A 19,404-nucleotide genomic window follows, 5' to 3' on the forward strand; every position below is an offset into this window, starting at 1 on the left:
CCCAGGTCCTTTTCCATCCTAGACTCACCCAGAGGTTCCCCCCCCCCCCCCCAGTGAGTAGCTTGCTTTCTGGTTTCTGGCCCCCAGGTGCATTACTTTACATTTTTCAACATTAAACCTCATCTGCCATGTAGTTGCCCACCCCTTTATTTTGTTCAGGTCCGCTTGTAAGGTTTCCACATCCTGCATAGAAGATATTGGCATGCTTAATTTAGTATCATCTGCAAATACTGAGATTGTACTAGATATCCCCTCCTCTAGTTGTTAAAACTGTAGATTAAATGTTTTTTCCTTTAAACCTCCTTTGCTGCTATTAAAATTAAATTATGTTACCACATTGTATCATCTTTGTCTTGCTATATAACATCAATATCCGTTATGAAACCAGGTGGGCATGGATGATGAGCTGATTCGGTGGTTGAATGGGCCACTTGACTGTACTTGACTGGACTTGCCCCCCAGTCCTAAGGCTGCCAGCCCTCCCCTGTTGGCAGGCAGCTTATATAAGATTTTTTTTTTTTAAACAGGCAGTTTGTTCTATTTTATCTGATTCAAGGGCCAGCCGCAGAATAGACAGAAAAGGCTACATTACTAAGTCAGAGATTTGAACTTTGCTGGACCATACTGGACTAGTTAATCGGTTCAGATTATTAGGAGGAGACTTATGCTGGCCATACTCTAGCCGAAAAATCGTTCGAAAATCTGTCATTTTGTCTGTTTGTTCATTTTTCGTCCAGTTAATGGGCAAAAATAGAAAATCGGTTTTAACTTTTCAGAGCCGAAAAATAGAAGGAAAAGTTTGGAAAATTCTTCTGATCGAACGATAAATTGAAAGGTTAATGTATTTTTCGCCCGAACTGTTTGCACTCAGTATATGTGACAAAATGAATGAAAAACAGATTCATTTATGTCCATTGAATAATTTATTGTTCGAAATTCGGTCATTACATGAAGGCACGATCATCTGCTCTCATGCCCGATTTATCGTTTTTCAAAAGTGAGTCAGAACGATTTTTCGGCTAGTGTATGGCCAGCTTTACAGCTTCTTAGCCCTAAACTCAGTATAAGATCACCATGGTAATCTCTCATTTCTCCTGTTGAAGTATCCCCTTTAACCTCCCTGGTGGTATTCCCGAGTGTGGCTCGGGGTGGGATTTCACTGCCATAAGCGGTAACCCCGAGCCACACTCGGGGTACCACCAGGGAGCATCGCTGGATCCTTGTAGAGGTTACTTACCTTGTCACCGGGATCCAGCGATGTGTCCCTTTGGCATATACGGCGGCCGGATCTTCCGCCTAATGCTTGTGAGCCCCGGCTTCCGTCTCCTGCAATGTGACGCTCGCAAGGGGGGGAACCGGCGGCAAATTTGAAAAGTAAAAAGCACCAAACACACTGATTTCATTACAAAATAAAATAAATTGATATTAGTTTGCCCCCCAGTGCCCTTTCCTGCAGATTTACTGTACTTTATATATATAAAAAACAGTCAAATCTAACTTCATCTCAACAGGCAGTTTTATTACATGATGAAGGACTTGCTGATACCTTTCCAGGAGATAACCACTTTATGTCCAGCCACCGCAGATGTACTGCAGCAGGCTGGATCTCCCAGGCAAACCCCCTTACATGTATGGCGCTCGCCTGGGAGGAGCTAGGGGGCGATCGCGCACCGCCGGCGGAGCGCTCCCGCCCTCGCTCGTCAACAGGGAAGCTGGCGCGAGTGTCAGGCGGCTCCGATGGCCGTCTGACATCAGTGACCTCCCCCCGCTGACAGAGAAGGTGTGGAAACTTCAGTTTCTGGATGGGTGGGTGGCAGAATTTGCCATAATATGGATGCAATGTTTGGCAGCAGGGAGCCCAAACTCTGAAATGGAGCCTGGGATTCCTATCAATAGAGGGTTAAAGGTGAGCCAGTAAAGGATCTGAAAGTTCCTTTCACCAGATTACAAGAGAGTTTTTCTAAACTGGTGATTCATAGCAAACGCTGACTTGTTGCGTATTGGCCCTACCCAATGGGAATCCTAGACTGGGGTAACCAATCCACTGATCTCTACTCATCACAATGTTACAGTAACACACATTTCTTTTCCTGGTGTGTTTCAATCTTCCTTGTTTTTTCTTTTTCATATTCAACCTCCGCCTCATAAATGTAGTTGAGCAGGAATTTCTTCCTCTCTATCCGGTCTTTCTTCGGGTTCCTTGGTAGACTTAGGCGGAATGTGACGTTTTCCAGAGCCTTTGCTATGATCCTCAGGATGTCGGTGGTTCTTTCCAGACTTTTTACATCGTCGTCCTTAGTGTAATTCTCAATGGCGATCACAGTCTTCATTCCCATAAGTCTGAATTTCTTCACTATCTCAGAAAAATTGCCACCAGTTTTCTTGGTGAGAACAATGATGGGTACAACTCCTGGAAAGGAATATGAAATTACGATCTAGTTATACACTACAAACCAGGACACTTTACATCCCACCAAATGTGGGGCAGCCAACCCATTTAAAGGAGTTGTAAAGGCAGAAGGGACATTCTATGCATTAAGATAAAAAACCTTCTGTGTGCAGTAGACCCCCCCCCTCGGCCCCCCTAACACTTACCTGATGTCCCTCTCTGTCCAGGGATGTCTATGAGTGTCTCAGCCATCCGAGATTCTCCCTCCTGATTGGCTGAGACACAGCAGCAGCACCAAAGGCTACCGCTGCTGTCAATCAAAGTCAGCTAGCCAATCAGGAGAGAGGGGGGGTGGGGCCAGGTCAGGGCTCCGTGTCAGAATAGATACAAGGAGCTGTGACTCGGCTCGGGTGCCCCCACAGCAAGCTGCTTGCTGTAGGGGTGCTGAACAGGAAGGAGGGGGCAGGAGAGCAGAATAGGGACCTGAGAAGAGGAGGATCCGGGCTGCTCTGTGCAAAACCAACTGCACAGAGGAGGGAAGTATAACGTGTTTTTTATTTTTATAGGAAAAAAAAATTAATGAGACTTTGCAATCACTTTAACGGCTTTTTCTGGGAAATCATCACTGTATATTTTGTTGTTCACAACTTGCAATTGCCTTTTTAAAAAGCTTCAAATCTTCCTTCTGTGCTATTGAAAGACCACCAATTGCAGGGAGTTGAAGGTAAAGTCCTCAAGTTTTACCTAGGCTCTGCTCACCCCCCAACAGCCCACATTGGCCAGAGGTACTTTTGGGAGAGGCAGAACTAAATTGATTTTTATGCTACATTGTGTAACCCTGCAATCTAAAATCTCTTCTATTGCTGACTAAACCATGACAATTAGATTTTTAGGACCTAAAAAGCACATACAAGCTTTTTTCACGGTGCACAAATGCAAAGTGAGCGATTCGGTCTATATAACCGGCAAAACTGCGATCCTAAAGGAAGTATTATTTAAATGTAGGTAATACTACTAGTAGCTCTATCTCTTCTAATAATTGTTGATTAAACCAAGACAACAATTAGATTTTTAGGACCAACAAAAGCACTGCACCGTCTGCCTCTGTCTGAGTGACTGCACTGTCTGCCTCTGTCTGAGTGACTGCACCATCTGCCTCTGTCTGAGTGACTGCACTGTCTGCCTCTGTCTGAGTGACTGCACGGTCTGCCTCTGTCTGAGTGACTGCACTGTCTGCCTCTGTCTGAGTGACTGCACTGTCTGCCTCTGTCTGAGTGACTGCACCATCTGCCTCTGTCTGAGTGACTGCACCGTCTGCCTCTGTCTGAGTGACTGCCCCGTCTGCCTCTGTCTGAGTGACTGCACTGTCTGCCTCTGTCTGAGTGACTGCACTGTCTGCCTCTGTCTGAGTGACTGCACTGTCTGTCTCTGTCTGAGTGACTGCACTGTCTGCCTCTGTCTGAGTGACTGCACGGTCTGCCTCTGTCTGAATGGCTGCACCGTCTGCTTCTGTCTGAGTGACTGCACTGTCTACCTCTGTCTGAGTGACTGCACTGTCTGCTTCTGTCTGAGTGACTGCACCGTCTGCCTCTGTCTGAGTGACTGCACTGTCTGCCTCTGTCTGAGTGACTGCACCGTCTGCTTCTGTCTGAGTGACTGCACTGTCTACCTCTGTCTGAGTGACTGCACTGTCTACCTCTGTCTGAGTGACTGCACTGTCTGTCTCTGTCTGAGTGACTGCACCGTCTGCTTCTGTCTGAGTGACTGCACTGTCTACCTCTGTCTGAGTGACTGCACTGTCTGTCTCTGTCTGAGTGACTGCACTGTCTGCCTCTGTCTGAGTGACTGCACTGTCTGACTCTGTCTGAGTGACTGCACCGTCTGCCTCTGTCTGAGTGACTACACTGTCTGCCTCTGTCTGAGTGACTGCACCGTCTGCCTCTGTCTGAGTGACTGCATCGTCTGTCTCTGTCTGAGTGACTGCACCGTCTGCCTCTGTCTGAGTGACTGCACTGTCTGCCTCTGTCTGAGTGGCTGCACTGTCTGCCTCTGTCTGAGTGACTGCACCGTCTGCCTGTGTCTGAGTGACTGCACTGTTTGACTCTGTCTGAGTGGCTGCACTGTCTGACTCTGTCTGAGTGACTGCACCGTCTGCCTCTGTCTGAGTGACTGCACTGTCTGACTCTGTCAGAGTGACTGCACCGTCTGCCTCTGTCTGAGTGACTGCACTGTCTGACTCTGTCTGAGTGACTGCACCGTCTGCCTCTGTCTGAGTGACTGCACCGTCTGCCTCTGTCTGAGTGACTGCACTGTCTGCCTCTGTCTGAGTGGCTGCACTGTCTGCCTCTGTCTGAGTGACTGCACCGTCTGCCTGTGTCTGAGTTACTGCACTGTTTGACTCTGTCTGAGTGGCTGCACTGTCTGACTCTGTCTGAGTGACTGCACCGTCTGCCTCTGTCTGAGTGACTGCACTGTCTGCCTCTGTCTGAGTGACTGCACTGTCTGCCTCTGTCTGAGTGACTGCACTGTCTGACTCTGTCAGAGTGACTGCACCGTCTGCCTCTGTCTGAGTGACTGCACCATCTGCCTCTGTCTGAGTGACTGCACCGTCTGCCTCTATCAGAGTGACTGCACCGTCTGCCACTGTCAGAGTGACTGCACCGTCTGCCTCTGTCAGAGTGACTGCACCGTCTGCCTCTGTCTGAGTGACTGCACCGTCTGCCTCTGTCTGAGTGACTGCACCGTCTGCCTCTGTCTGAGTGACTGCACTGTTTGACTCTGTCTGAGTGGCTGCACTGTCTGCCTCTGTCTGAGTGACTGTACCGTCTGCCTCTGTCTGAGTGACTCTCCAGGACTGGTCACTGGTGGTGAGGAAGGTAGCTGTTAAAGTAACTCTGTGCTGGCCTGGGTTAAAAAAAAAAAGTGACTGTAGTGTTCACCGGGGGCCCTCTCTGGCTAAGTCTCCAGTTCTCTCCTCTGTCCTAGTGTCTCCTCTCTCCTCCACTCCACAGTCCACTCCACACACCTAATGACATGACAGTCTCTCTCTCCGGTCTCCTCCAGTCTCCCCCCTCTCCGGCTCCCAGTCCACTGTCCTCCTGCACTAACACTAGTCCACCCACGTCTGACTCTGTCTGACCTCCACCACCATGACAGTCTCTCGAGTCCAGTCAGTCAGTGACAGTCTTTCTCTCTCTGTCACTCAGACTCAGTCCGGCTCCGTCCAGCCACAGCCACCGACTGACCTGATGACGATGTTGGTGATGGTGATGGACCTGGCCCCCTGAGCTCCCTCCTGCCATTCAGTCACCTTGTGCCAGCTGAGCTGACTACTCTACACTCTACTCGGCTCCTGGCTATTTATAGGCTGGGGTCAGGGGGCAGTGTGGCGGCACTGGCGGGAAAATTCAAGGTGGGCGCAGGTGGGATTTGTTGTCCAAGCTGTCCGACACTCCGAGGCTCGCCGCGCATGCACAGTTCTCCAGCTATGGGGTCCCTCATGGAGGGCTGGGGTGCGGGTGATGTGAAAGAGTGCTGGGAGAGTTCCATACCTGAGGCCCCATGGAAGTCAGGAGGCGGAGAGTTCATTCTCTGTTTAGCCTTCGCTGGGCTTCTAGAGGATGGTGACGGCGGTGATGGGGATCCAGATGATTGCCCACTGTCGGGGTTCCCCACCTTCTGTCTCTGTGGTAGAGGCGGCCGCATCGGGGACAGCTTGGGGAGGAGGCCTTCTCCCTGCTTACTGATCTGAGTCCGTCCCGCGCTACCGGCGCCATTTTGTTGGAGACCGGGTGCCTGGGAGATAAAGTATCCGGCTAAATTAGAGGATTGCGCCGGGTCTTTCTTGCGGCGGGTCATCTCGGGTGTATCAGCGGAGGTTCACCTTCTCCTGCGTACGTTCGTAGGGGCTGGGAAAGCCCTCGGTGCGGCGTGTGTCTCGGGTGGCTTGCGGAGCTAGCACACTAAGCGGCCATCTTCCGCAACGGCAGCCACGCCCCCCCTCGCGCATGCACAGTTCTAATCATGCTGCTGCAGCCATTTTTTTCCTGCCACTTTTCTCCTGCTACGGGCATTTACGTAGAAGGATCACAGGGGCTCTATGACCATTCCAGGGAGGAGAACGGTCGGCTGTGTTTACAACAGCTGTCCGTTCTTCTCTCTCAGCAGGGAGCGATCGCGGGTGTCAGGCGGCAATCGGAGCCGCCTGACACACGCATCGGCTTCCCCGCTGACGATCGGGGGCGGGAGTGCGCCGCTGGCGGCGCACGCTCGTCCCCTAGCTGCCACCAAGCCTGTATAAGCCACCCTGCCACCGTATATATATAGTGGTTAATGCCAGGAACAGCAGGGCCACTGGCTTCCTGGCGGTGAGCAGAGCAAGTCCCGATGATGCCTCAATATGAACACGATCTTAGACTGGCCAAACATCTATGCATTGCAGTAACTTAAAAAGTGCTGATTAAGAAAAATAATGGACCCCAATGGCCTGCAAAGATCTGAAGGAGGCCATTAGGATTTTCACTAAAGAGTATTTACCTGTCATCTCATCGCAGTTCTTAAGAAAATCTTTCACATTCTTCTCTTCATATGATGAAAGCTTGAGTAAAGCACTAAAAGCACAAACAGAAAAAGAAAATAGAACATTGAATCTACAAAGCTGATATGGTTGGAGATGTTGGGGGGCCATTTCCCCCCCATAAAGGTTTTGCAGGTAGGATGTATAGGCTTTGTGACCCAGTTAAGTTCTATTGTATGTGGGAATATTGAAGTTGTATGTCAATCTACGTAAAACAATTATGGAGCATCTTTTTTTGAATTCAATTAATTTTTATTTGATTTTCACAAAAGGGAGACAAACATATGGGAAGCATAATTAATTAAAATAATGAAAGAAAGAAAAAAAAAAAATGGGGCATCTTTTTGTTCATTTTACTGCTATTCAATATTTTTTTTCACAGAAAGAAAAACAAAGATGACAAAAGAGAAACATAAAACTGTAAAGTGACAGTGTAATATTTGTGTTTTTATTTTTATTTTTTTTCTAATTTTCTGTGGAATTAGCCCCCATTCACACTAGGGCGACTCACGAGGCGACTTGTGTCGCCCCAGGTCGCCCCAGGTCGCTTGACATGACCAAACCAATGTAAATGAATCAGTGCCGTCTTAATTGCCGCTATTAAGGTCGCTCCGACTTCAGAAAAGGGTCCTGTACTACTTTCAGGCGACCAGTGATCCGACCTGTCCCATATACTTCAATGGGAGTCGCCTCCTTATCTTAATTGAAGCGACCTGTAATCCGACTTGTCATCCGACTTTGCTAAAAAATGGTAGTGAACAAGAAAAGAGCATAATTTTCTTGCAGGCATTAGCGGTCATTTTTTTAGGCAGGCATGTCATTTTTTGGATTTCGTTTCTGGGGGGTCTAAAAAGTGTCCCTGTCAAGTTTCAGCTCTGTAGCATGTCCAGAACCCCTAAAAAAAAATCATTTTTCTTTTAATTTTTTGTAGTGTCTTTACCAGCTGTCTTTTATTCTTGCTGGCATTCATCAGCGGTCATTTTTTTAGGCAGGCATGTCATTTTTTGGATTTCGTTTCTGGGGGGTCTAAAAAGTGTCCCTGTCAAGTTTCAGCTCTGTAGCATGTCCAGAACCCCTAAAAAAAATCATTTTTCTTTTAATTTTTTGTAGTGTCTTTACCAGCTGTCTTTTATTCTTGCTGGCATTCATGAGTGGTCATTTTTTTAGGCAGGCATGTCATTTTTTGGATTTCGTTTCTGGGGGGTCTAAAAAGTGTCTCTGTCAAGTTTCAGCTCTGTAGCATGTCCAGAACCCCTAAAAAAAAATAATTTTTCTTTTAATTTTTTGTAGTGTCTTACCAGCTGTCTTTTTTTCTTGCAGGCATTTAGCGGGCATTTTTTTTAGGCAGGCATGTCATTTTTTGGATTTCGTTTCTGGGGGGTCTAAAAAGTGTCCCTGTCAAGTTTCAGCTCTGTAGCATGTCCAGAACCCCTAAAAAAAAACATTTTTCTTTTAATTTTTTGTAGTGTTTTACCAGCTGTCTTTTATTCTTGCAGGCATTTAGCGGGCATTTTTTTAGGCAGGCATGTCATTTTTTTGTATTTAGTGTCTGGGGGGTCTAAAAAGTGTACCTGTCAATTTTCAGCTCTGTAGCATGTCCAGAACCCCTAAAAAACATCATTTTTACTATATTTTCAGGGATACGGCTTCTCTGCGGCTGGCTTTTTTTCTTGCAGGCATTTAGCGGGCATTTTTTTAGGCAGGCATGTCATTTTCTGGATTTAGTGTCTGGGGGGTCAAAAAAGTGTCCCTGTCAAGTTTCAGCTATGTAGCATGTCCAGAACCCCTAAAAAAAATCATTTTTCTTTTAATTTTTTGTAGTGTTTTACCAGCTGTCTTTTATTCTTGCAGGCATTTAGCGGGCATTTTTTTAGGCAGGCATGTCATTTTTTTGTATTTAGTGTCTGGGGGGTCTAAAAAGTGTACCTGTCAATTTTCAGCTCTGTAGCATGTCCAGAACCCCTAAAAAACAGCATTTTTACTATATTTTCAGGGATACGGCTTCTCTGCGGCTGGCTTTTTTTCTTGCAGGCATTTAGCGGGCATTTTTTTAGGCAGGCATGTCATTTTCTGGATTTAGTGTCTGGGGGGTCAAAAAAGTGTCCCTGTCAAGTTTCAGCTATGTAGCATGTCCAGAACCCCTAAAAAAAATCATTTTTCTTTTAATTTTTTGTAGTGTTTTACCAGCTGTCTTTTATTCTTGCAGGCATTTAGCGGGCATTTTTTTAGGCAGGCATGTCATTTTTTTGTATTTAGTGTCTGGGGGGTCTAAAAAGTGTACCTGTCAATTTTCAGCTCTGTAGCATGTCCAGAACCCCTAAAAAACAGCATTTTTACTATATTTTCAGGGATACGGCTTCTCTGCGGCTGGCTTTTTTTCTTGCAGGCATTTAGCGGGCATTTTTTTAGGCAGGCATGTCATTTTCTGGATTTAGTGTCTGGGGGGTCAAAAAAGTGTCCCTGTCAAGTTTCAGCTATGTAGCATGTCCAGAACCCCTAAAAAAAATCATTTTTCTTTTAATTTTTTGTAGTGTTTTACCAGCTGTCTTTTATTCTTGCAGGCATTTAGCGGGCATTTTTTTAGGCAGGCATGTCATTTTTTTGTATTTAGTGTCTGGGGGGTCTAAAAAGTGTACCTGTCAATTTTCAGCTCTGTAGCATGTCCAGAACCCCTAAAAAACATCATTTTTACTATATTTTCAGGGATACGGCTTCTCTGCGGCTGGCTTTTTTTCTTGCAGGCATTTAGCGGGCATTTTTTTAGGCAGGCATGTCATTTTCTGGATTTAGTGTCTGGGGGGTCAAAAAAGTGTCCCTGTCAAGTTTCAGCTATGTAGCATGTCCAGAACCCCTAAAAAAAATCATTTTTCTTTTAATTTTTTGTAGTGTTTTACCAGCTGTCTTTTATTCTTGCAGGCATTTAGCGGGCATTTTTTTAGGCAGGCATGTCATTTTTTTGTATTTAGTGTCTGGGGGGTCTAAAAAGTGTACCTGTCAATTTTCAGCTCTGTAGCATGTCCAGAACCCCTAAAAAACAGCATTTTTACTATATTTTCAGGGATACGGCTTCTCTGCGGCTGGCTTTTTTTCTTGCAGGCATTTAGCGGGCATTTTTTTAGGCAGGCATATCATTTTCTGGATTTAGTGTCTGGGGGGTCAAAAAAGTGTCCCTGTCAAGTTTCAGCTATGTAGCATGTCCAGAACCCCTAAAAAAAAATCATTTTTCTTATAATTTTTTGTAGTGTCTTACCAGCTGTCTTTTTTTCTTGCAGGCATTTAGCGGGCATTTTTTTAGGCAGGCATGTCATTTTTTTGTATTTAGTGTCTGGGGGGTCTAAGTGTACCTGTCAATTTTCAGCTCTGTGATTGGCCAAATAAAAAGTTGCCTCGCGATTAGGTCGCGTCAAAGTCGCGCTAAGTCGCGCTAAGTCGCGCCAAAGTCGCGTCAAAGTCGCGCCAAAGTCGCGTCAAAATCGCGTCAAAGTCGCGCTGGAAGCGACGCTACTTTAGTGGTAGCGGCAGTGTGAACCAGCACTTAATTAATGTATGTTATACAAAATAAGTAAATAAATAAAATACAGAATATAAAATAAAATACAGACATGTGAACAAAATAAAAATAGATGTGTATTGCCTCTTTAAAATATTTAACAATTTTACTCTTTGCGAGATACTGTGTGTGTGTGTGTGTGTGTATATATATATATATACACACACATGCAGTATCTCGCAAACTGATAACACACAAAACTGGTGGAGAAAAACCTTTGCATTTGCTGCCCCTCTCAAAGTTTTTGCATGGGTTCAATGGACCCAGCGGGACCCAGCCCAGCAGGGCCTGCACTAACTACAGTATCTCACAAAAGTAAGTACACCCCTCACATTTTTGTAAATATTTTATTCTATCTTTTCATGTGACAACACTGAAGAAATGACACTTTGCTACAATGTAAAGTAGTGAGTGTACAGCTTGTATAACAGTGTAAATTTGCTGTCCCCTCAAAATAACTCAACACACAGCCATTAGGCTCCATTCACACCTGGGCGTTTTTGAGTGTTTTTCAGCTCCAAAAACGCTAAAAAAAACGTTCCAAAACGCCCAACAAGTAAAACCCCATTCATTTAAATGGCCCCTGTTCACATCTGAGCATTTTGCAAAATGCCTGTAGCTGAAAAAAGTACATGAGCTTCTTTTTGGGCTGATTACCAGCGTTTTTGATAGATGTCAATGCCTGCCTCCAAAAACGCCTGAAAAAAAAAACGCCTGAAAATCGCGGTAAAATCGCTGTAAGGCTGTATTCACACTTGAGCTTAGTGTTTTTGCGCGTTTTTTAACTGCGATTTTTACCGCGATTTTCAGGCGTTTTTTTTCAGGCGTTTTTGGAGGCAGGCATTGACATCTATCAAAAACGCTGGTAATCAGCCCAAAAAGAAGCTCATGTACTTTTTTCAGCTACAGGCATTTTGCAAAACGCTCAGATGTGAACAGAGGCCATTTAAATGAATAGGGTTTTACTTGTTGGGCGTTCTTGAACGTTTTTTTTTAGCGTTTTTGGAGCTGAAAAACGCTCAAAAAACACCCAGGTGTGAATGAAGCTTTAAAATCGCAGTAAAAATCGCAGTAAAATCACGGTAAACCGCTACGCTCAAGTGTGAATGCAGCCTATATGTCTAAACCGCTGGCAACAAAAGTGAGTACACCCCTAAGTGAACAATATTAGCCCAATTAGCCATTTTCCCTCCCCGATGTCATGTGACTCGTTAGTGTTACAAGGTCTCAGGTGTGAATGGGGAGCAGGTGTGTTAAATGTTGGTGTTATCGCTCTCACTCTCTCATACTGGTCACTGGAAGTTCAACATGATACCTCATGGCAAAGAACTCTCTGAGGATCTGAAAAAAGAATTGCTGCTTTACATAAACATGGCCTAGGCTATAAGAAGAATACCAAGACCCTGAAACTGAGCTGCAGCATGGTGGCCAAGACCAAACAGCAGTATAACAGGAGAGGTTACACTCAGAACAGACCTTGCCATGGTCAACCAAAGGTGAGTGCACATGCTCAGGGTCATATCCAGAGGTTGTCTTTGGGAAATAGATGTATGAGTGCTGTCAGCATTGCTGCAGAGGTTGAAGGGGTGGGGGGGTCAGCCTGTCAGTGCTCAGACCATACGCCGCACACTGCATGGAATTGGTCTGCATGGCTGTCATCCCAGAAGGAAGCCTCTTCTAAAGATGATGCACAAGAAAGCCCGCAAACAGTTTGCTGAAGACAAGCAGACTAAGGACATGGATTACTGGAACCATGGTCTGGCGCTGCATGAGTGCTGCCGGCACTGGGGAGCTACAGTTCATTGAGGGAACCATGAATGCCAACATGTACTGTGACATACTGAAGCAGAGCATGATCCCCTCCCTTTGGAAACTGGGCCGCAGGGCAGTATTCCAACATGATATTAAGAATGCGGCAAGGCCGCTGTTTCATCCCAGTTCCAAATAAAAACGTAAAAATGCCCTGGTCATTAAGGGGGCAAAACCTTTTGGTCCAGAAGTGGGTAAAGAATACATTATACAGGGAAATGGGAAATGATTATCGTCACTGACACACACACACCTACACAGGTTGGACTTTATGCACTATTGTCTATATTCAACCTCAGTTACTATGTTACATTCCTTGCAATAGGAAGAAGCGAACGCATACGCAAGTCGCGCCTACATATGTACACAGTGTTTAAACCACACATGTGAGGTATCGCCGTGATCATTAGACCGAGAGCAGTAATTCTAGCACTTCTCATCCGTCCTCCGGGTCCAGGAGAGTGGATGTCTGTGGCTCCTTTACAAACAGGTTGGATCTTTTCAATCCTTTACTGACCAGACGGTGTCCGGCTGCACACCTCTTCCTCTTCCTGCCTTGCCTTGTTGGACTTCACAGGTGGTACCGCTAAATATTGAAGTATATCCTTTCCTGACATTGCGATGGACAATCATGTTTTAACAAGGCGTGTCTTTGGGCGGGAAGCCAGGTCCCAGGAGGTGGGTGACGGCTGTCTCTCCTTCTGTTTGCTGGGGATGGTGGTCACAGGCGGTCAGCATTGTGGATCAGAAGTGTGGTGCTGAATCCCGAGGTCCAGGAAAGCTGACTGGTGGAGGTAAAGGAAGAGCAACCTTGGAAAAAACAGTGTCCGTGAGTACCGGGAAGCTTGGCAGGGGTCTGCCCAGGAAGGGGACCACTCCAGTGGAGAGTCAGTGGACGGGTGTCAGCACACACAGGCAGTGAAAGTAAAGGGGGTCCCACGTTAGAACCCTGAAGAGAATGATCTAAACAGGAACTTTCTACATTATCTTCACTTCAGTGACAAGGTGAAGCAGCAGCCTTGCCGCACACTACAGCTTGTTGTCTTCAGATTTGTGCATAGTTGGAGTATCCCACTAATCCCTCCTCCTATCCCAGTTCTAAATAAAAACACAAAAAAAAAACAAATTCCCTGGACTGATTATTGCCTGAGCCAAGAATTGTCAATGCCGTTTGTCTGCTATCAGTTGCTAAGGATAACCCTGGGGAATCCAGAAAGTGTAATTCTCAGCAGTCCTCTAGGGGGCGGTGCTACAATAAAAAATATACAACCCTGGGGAAAGAATTAACTTCGGAAATGCGACTGGTGTTTTTTTGGGTTACCCTTGGCAACTGACAGCAGATAATTAGCATTGAAAGTCCTTGGCTCAGTCAATAATCAATCCAGGGGATTTGGTTTTTTGTGTTTTTATTTGGAACTGGGATAGGAGAAGGGATGTGTGGGATAATCCAACTATGAACTATGCACAATCTTGAGGACAACTGACTGTAGTGTGCGGCAAGGCCGCTGCTTCACCTTGCCACTGAGGTGAAGATAGATAATGTGTTCCAGCTTAAATTACTCTTCAGGGTTCCAACTTGGCACCCCCGTTCCCACTTGCCGAGTGCGCTGACACCCGTTGTCCACTGACTCTCCACTAGAGTGGTGGGCAAACCCCTGGCAAGCTTCCCGGTACTCACGGACACTGTTTTTCCCCAAGGTTGCTCTGCCTCAAGCTCCACTAGTTAGCATACACTGGACATCCTGGCTCAGCACCACACTCCTGGCTCACAAGGCCGACCGCCTGTGACCACCTTCCACAGCAGCAGAAGGAGAGACAAATGTCACCCTCCTTCTGGGACCTGGCTTCCCGCCCAAAGACACCCTGCCACATGTGCCCTTGGCTTTTATAACATATCCTAGGATGCACCACTGTTTGTGCAAACCCACTGGAATAGTGACAAAAGCCTGTGTGTCACTGGCTGGGTTTCCTCCACTGTCCAACATGCTCCCCTATTGGATACAGTGGGGACACTCCCTCAGACCAGATGAATCACACATGGACACATGCAACAGGCCTAACTACTGATCAGGCTCCCCTGATAAGCAGATGTAGACACTAGGCTTTACCTACCTAGCACCTACCTAGGAGGGTGCTACACTAATTCTAGCCCTAGACCGTCTCTGTAACTCTAAACTGGTAACCTGTAAAAATGTTTAAAGCGTCGCCTATGGAGATTTTAAGTACTGAAGTTTGTCTCTATTCCAAGAGTGTGCGCAATTTTAACCAGTTGCCAATCGCCCCATGCAGATTTACTGCGGCAGGGCGGCAGGGCGGCTTAGCTGAGCAAAATCACATAGTACTACGTGATTATGGGCACGGTGCGCCGCCGAGACCGCGCTCCCGCTGTGATCAGACACAGTGGGAGTCAGGCAGGGGGAGGAGTGGCGGTGATCCCCCCTGGCCTCCCGCATCGTCAGAGAAACTGACAGAAGACCCACCTGCTTATGTAAACAAAGCAGGTGAGTCTTCTGTCAGACAGGCAGGGAGAGATCAGGAGTTTCAGCTAAGCTACAACCCCCGATCTCTTTGTGCGTGTGTCACAGAACCCTTCCCCCACACAGTCAGTAAGCATTATTAGGCATAAATTAACCCCTTTGATCACCCCCAGTGTTAACCCCTTCCCTGCCAGTGTCATTATTACAGTAACAGTGCATATTTTTAGCACTGATTACTGTAGTAATGTCATTGGTCCCCCCAAAAGTGTCAAAAATGTCAGTTAGGTGTCCAATCTGTCCGCCGCAATGTCGCAGTCCCGCTAAAAATCACAGATTGCCACCATTACTAATAAAAAAATAAAAATAAATAAAAAGTCCAAAAATCTATCCCGTAGTTTGTAAACGGGATAACTTTTGCGCAAACCAATTAACCACATAACGTCCGCCCGCCGCAGTTTTACTGCGGCACTCAGCCGCTTCTGGGCAAAGCTACTACGTCGCTCGCTTAGGAGACTTTAGGGGGCGAGCACGCGCCACTGGTGGCGCGCTCCCATCCCCGCTTGTTCCCTGGGGAGCTAGCGCGTGTGACCGGTGGCTCGGATGACCGCCGGCCACTCTCGATCTCCTGCAGCAAAGGGAGAAAGGCAGACGGCTGATGTAAACACAGCCGTCTGTCATTCTCCCTTAGATCATCACAGAGGCTATACGATTCTGCTATATAGGATCGCATGTCTCTGTGATGATCTCACAAGCCACGCCCCTTGACAGTTAGAATCACACCCCTAGGGACACACTTAACCCCTTGATCACCAGTAAAGTTAAGGGTCCGATGTGTCCGCCGCAATGTCGCAGTCCTGCAAAATAAATGCGTTATTATCGCTTCTGATATGACCATAGAGACATGTGTTCCTATATAGCAGGATCACATGATCTCTATGATCTCTACTGACAAAAATGTCAGTCAGGGGTCTGTTCTGTCCACCGCAATGTCGCAGTCACGCAAAAAATTACAGATCGCCGCCATTACTAGTTAATAAAAAAAAAAACAACATAAATCGTTCCCGTAGTTTTGTAGACACGATAACTTTGTCAGTTAGGGGTCCGATCTGTCCGTCGCAATGTCGCAGTCCCGCTAAAAATCGCTGATTGCCGCCATTACTACTAAAAAAAATTTAAAATGACATAAATTTTTCCCCTAGTTAGTAGATGCGATAACTTTTGCCCAAACCAATCTAAATACGCTTATTGCTATTTTTTTAAATAAAAATATGTAGCAGAAAACAAATTGGCCTAAAATGATGAAAACATTTGATTTTTAATTTTTTTTTCTTTTGGGAATGTTATGTAGCAGAAAGTGAAAAATATTTATTTATTTTTTTTCAGAATTGTCGCTCATTTTTTTGTTTATAGCGCAAAAAATAAAAATTGCAGAGGTGATCAAATACCACCAAAAGAAATCTCTGTTTGTGGGGGGAAAAAGGACATCGATTTTATTTAGGTACAGCGTTGCACGACCGCGCAATTGTCAGCTAACCAATATAAGACCGGAAGGCTTTGCCCCCTTAGTGACCAGGCCCTATTTTGTGATTCGGCACTGCATTACTTTAACGGACAATAGCGCGGTCGTGCGATGCTGTACCCAAATACAATTGATGTCCTGTTTTTCCCACAAATAGAGCTTTCTTTTGGTGGTATTTGATCACCTGTGCGATTTTTATTTTTACAATCATTTTCACATTCTGCTATATGACATTCTCAAAAAAAAATCAAAATGTATTAACATTTTAGGCCAATTTATTTTCTGCTACATGTTTTTGGTAAAAAAAATCGCAATAAGTGTATTTTGGTTTGTGCAAAAGTTATCGCGTCTACTAACTACGGGAAAGATTTATGTCATTTTTATTGGTTTTTTTTTTTTACTAGTAATGGCGGCGATCTGCAATTTTTTGTGGGACTGCGACATTGAGGTGGGCAGATCTAACCCCTAACTGACATTTTTGACACTTTTGGGGGTTGGTCTACATCGGTTTGAGCAGGAGAGCCACCCAGCTGCAGTAAAAAGGGTGGTCGGGAAATGGTTAAAGTAACGCAGTGCCGAATCGCAAAAAAAATGGCCTGGTCATTAAGGGGGCAAATCTTTCAGTCCAGAACTGGTTAAACACTTTGAATTTGAATGCTTTAAACACTTTGGTTGAATGCCGTCAGGTAGATACTGTATACATGGAGGGTGGGTACTGTATACATGGAGGGTGGGTACTGTATACATAGAGGGTGGGTACTGTATACATGAAGGGTGGGTACTGTATACATGGAAGGTGGGTACTGTATACATGGAGGGTGGGTACTGTATACATTGAGGGTGGGTACTGTATACATGGAAGGTGGGTACTGTATACATGGAGGGTGGGTACTGTATACATGGAAGGTGGGTACTGTATACATGGAAGGTGGGTACTGTATACATGGAGGGTGGGTACTGTATACATGGAGGGTGGGTACTGTATACATGGAGGGTGGGTACTGTATACATAGAGGGTGGGTACTGTATACATGGAAGGTGAGTACTGTATACATGGAGGGTGGGTACTGTATACATGGAGGGTGGGTACTGTATACATAGAGGGTGGGTACTGTATACATGGAGGGTGGGTACTGTATACATGGAAGGTGGGTACTGTATACATGGAGGGTGGGTACTGCATACATGGAGGGTGGGTACTGTATAAAAAGAGGGTGGGTACTGTATAAATGGAGGGTGGGTACTGTATACATAGAGGGTAGGTACTGTATACATGGAGGGTGGGTACTGTATACATGGAGGGTGGGTACTGTATACATGGAGGGTGGGTACTGTATACATGGAAGGTGGGTACTGTATACATATAGGGTGGGTACTGTATACATGGAGGGTGGGTACTGTATACATGGAGGGTGGGTACTGTATACATAGAGGGTGGGTGCTGTGTACATGGAGGGTGGGTGCTGTGTACATAGAGGGTGGGTACTGTATACATGGAGGGTGGGTACTGTATACATGGAAGGTGGGTAGTGTATACATGGAGGGTGGGTACTGTATACATGGAGGGTGGGTACTGTATACATGGAAGGTGGGTACTGTATACATGGAGGGTGGGTACTGTATACATGGAAGGTGGGTACTGTATACATGGAGGGTGGGTACTGTATACATGGAAGGTGGGTACTGTATACATGGAGGGTGGGTACTGTATACATGGAGGGTGGGTGCAAGCAGAGGACAATGAGGACACAATGAATAGTGAAAAGAAGACGGCAGATGTAATGAGTGTCAATCAAACAGAAACCAAATCTGTTTTATTAGGAGTAAGAGGAGTATCACATAGTTGCCAACATTTGAAAAAAATTTGAGGGAAACTTTGCAGCACAGCTATCAATTACTTACCACACCCACTTCCCTGAAGCTCCGCCCACTCCACATAATTAATCCCCGCCCACTTATCATCAGATTATAGGGTCTACTCAATAAAGAGAAAATTACAGGGAATTGAAAAGGGAATTTTAAACTTGAGTTGGAATAATTCTCCCATTCAGCGGCACTACTTCTGCCTAAAGTTTAAAATTCTCATCACAATTCCCTGCAATTCTAAAGTGTGAAATGTGCTCAGGTGTGACCATACAATACATGTAATATGTAAATATAAATAAAGTGCAAAGTGTAAATAAGTACATTGCCGGGACAATGTAAATTACCCGGGACAGGCTCCTATTTGCCGGGACTGTCCTGGCAAAAGCGGGACAGTTGGCAAGTATGGTACCAGGGGTCCTCAAACTACGGCCCTCCAGCTGTTGTGGAACTACACATCCCATGGGGCATTGTAAAACTCTGAAAATCACAGACACGACTAGGCATGATGGGAATTGTAGTTCCTGAACAACTGGAGGGCCAAAGTTTTAAGACCCCTGGTCTAGATGTTCTAATCACAGCTTGCTACCCTCAGAGGTCTGAGAATAGTCATCTCCAAGAGCCAGTATTCCTTCTGTCCTCTGTTATACACTCTCTTATTTTTTTTGGTTAAACAGCCCTGATAACACATCTCACCTGTAAATAAATATGGGAAGAATGAAGTCGGTGGTATTTTTGTCCCGGTCGCTATCTTCCAGGTCCATCATTGCTTCTTTAAAGTTCTCTTTCCACACCACAGGCTGATCCAGTGGAAGAAAATTTCCTGGATAAAAATGAATGGTGAAAGACCATAAAGAAAGAAAACGAACAAGAGCTTGCAATCAGCTGTCTCACTTCCCCAAAGTTAGTGGAGAAGCAATAAGAATATACAGAAAACAGACTCCTGACAGCAGAAGTGAAGAAATTCAGTACAATTTAATAACCTCCATGGTTATCTGGACTTCAGCGAACCTTAGATTTTATGGTCAACATATGTGGACCCCTCCAAATGATGGATTTAAACTTAGTTCTGCCCCCACAAAAAAAATCAAAGTCAGCAGCTACACACACTGTACACATACTGTAGCTGCTGACTTTTAATATTAGGACACTTACCTGTCCTGGAATCCACGATGTCGGCATCCCAGCCGGTGTTTCCATCGGCTCTCAGGTGCTGCCCCT

The 19,404-nt window shown here is 45.7% G+C and overlaps 1 protein-coding gene across 3 annotated transcripts in view; it reads right to left on the reverse strand.

Annotated features, from left to right (window-relative positions):
* LOC309557876 (uncharacterized protein) overlaps nt 1-19,404 on the reverse strand; it is a 129,155-nt gene that overhangs the window by 50,898 nt on the left and 58,853 nt on the right. The window contains exons 2-4 of one of the 3 annotated variants that reach the window (XM_082260683.1): nt 18,880-19,006; nt 6,926-6,999; nt 1,807-2,410 (exon numbers count right to left, since the gene is read on the reverse strand). The exons of 1 other annotated variant lie outside the window; for it this stretch is intronic. In XM_082260683.1, the coding sequence (XP_082116809.1) occupies nt 2,067-2,410; nt 6,926-6,999; nt 18,880-19,006 (545 nt within the window). In that variant the 3' untranslated portion in view covers nt 1,807-2,066. Of the gene's footprint in view, nt 1-1,806; nt 2,411-6,925; nt 7,000-18,879; nt 19,007-19,404 lie in introns of those variants that run through there. One more of the 3 variants, XM_082260682.1, reaches the window with a different exon arrangement.

This window comes from Pelophylax lessonae (genome assembly GCF_965119305.1).
Source record: "Pelophylax lessonae genome assembly, chromosome: 6".
Lineage (NCBI taxonomy): Eukaryota > Metazoa > Chordata > Amphibia > Anura > Ranidae > Pelophylax > Pelophylax lessonae.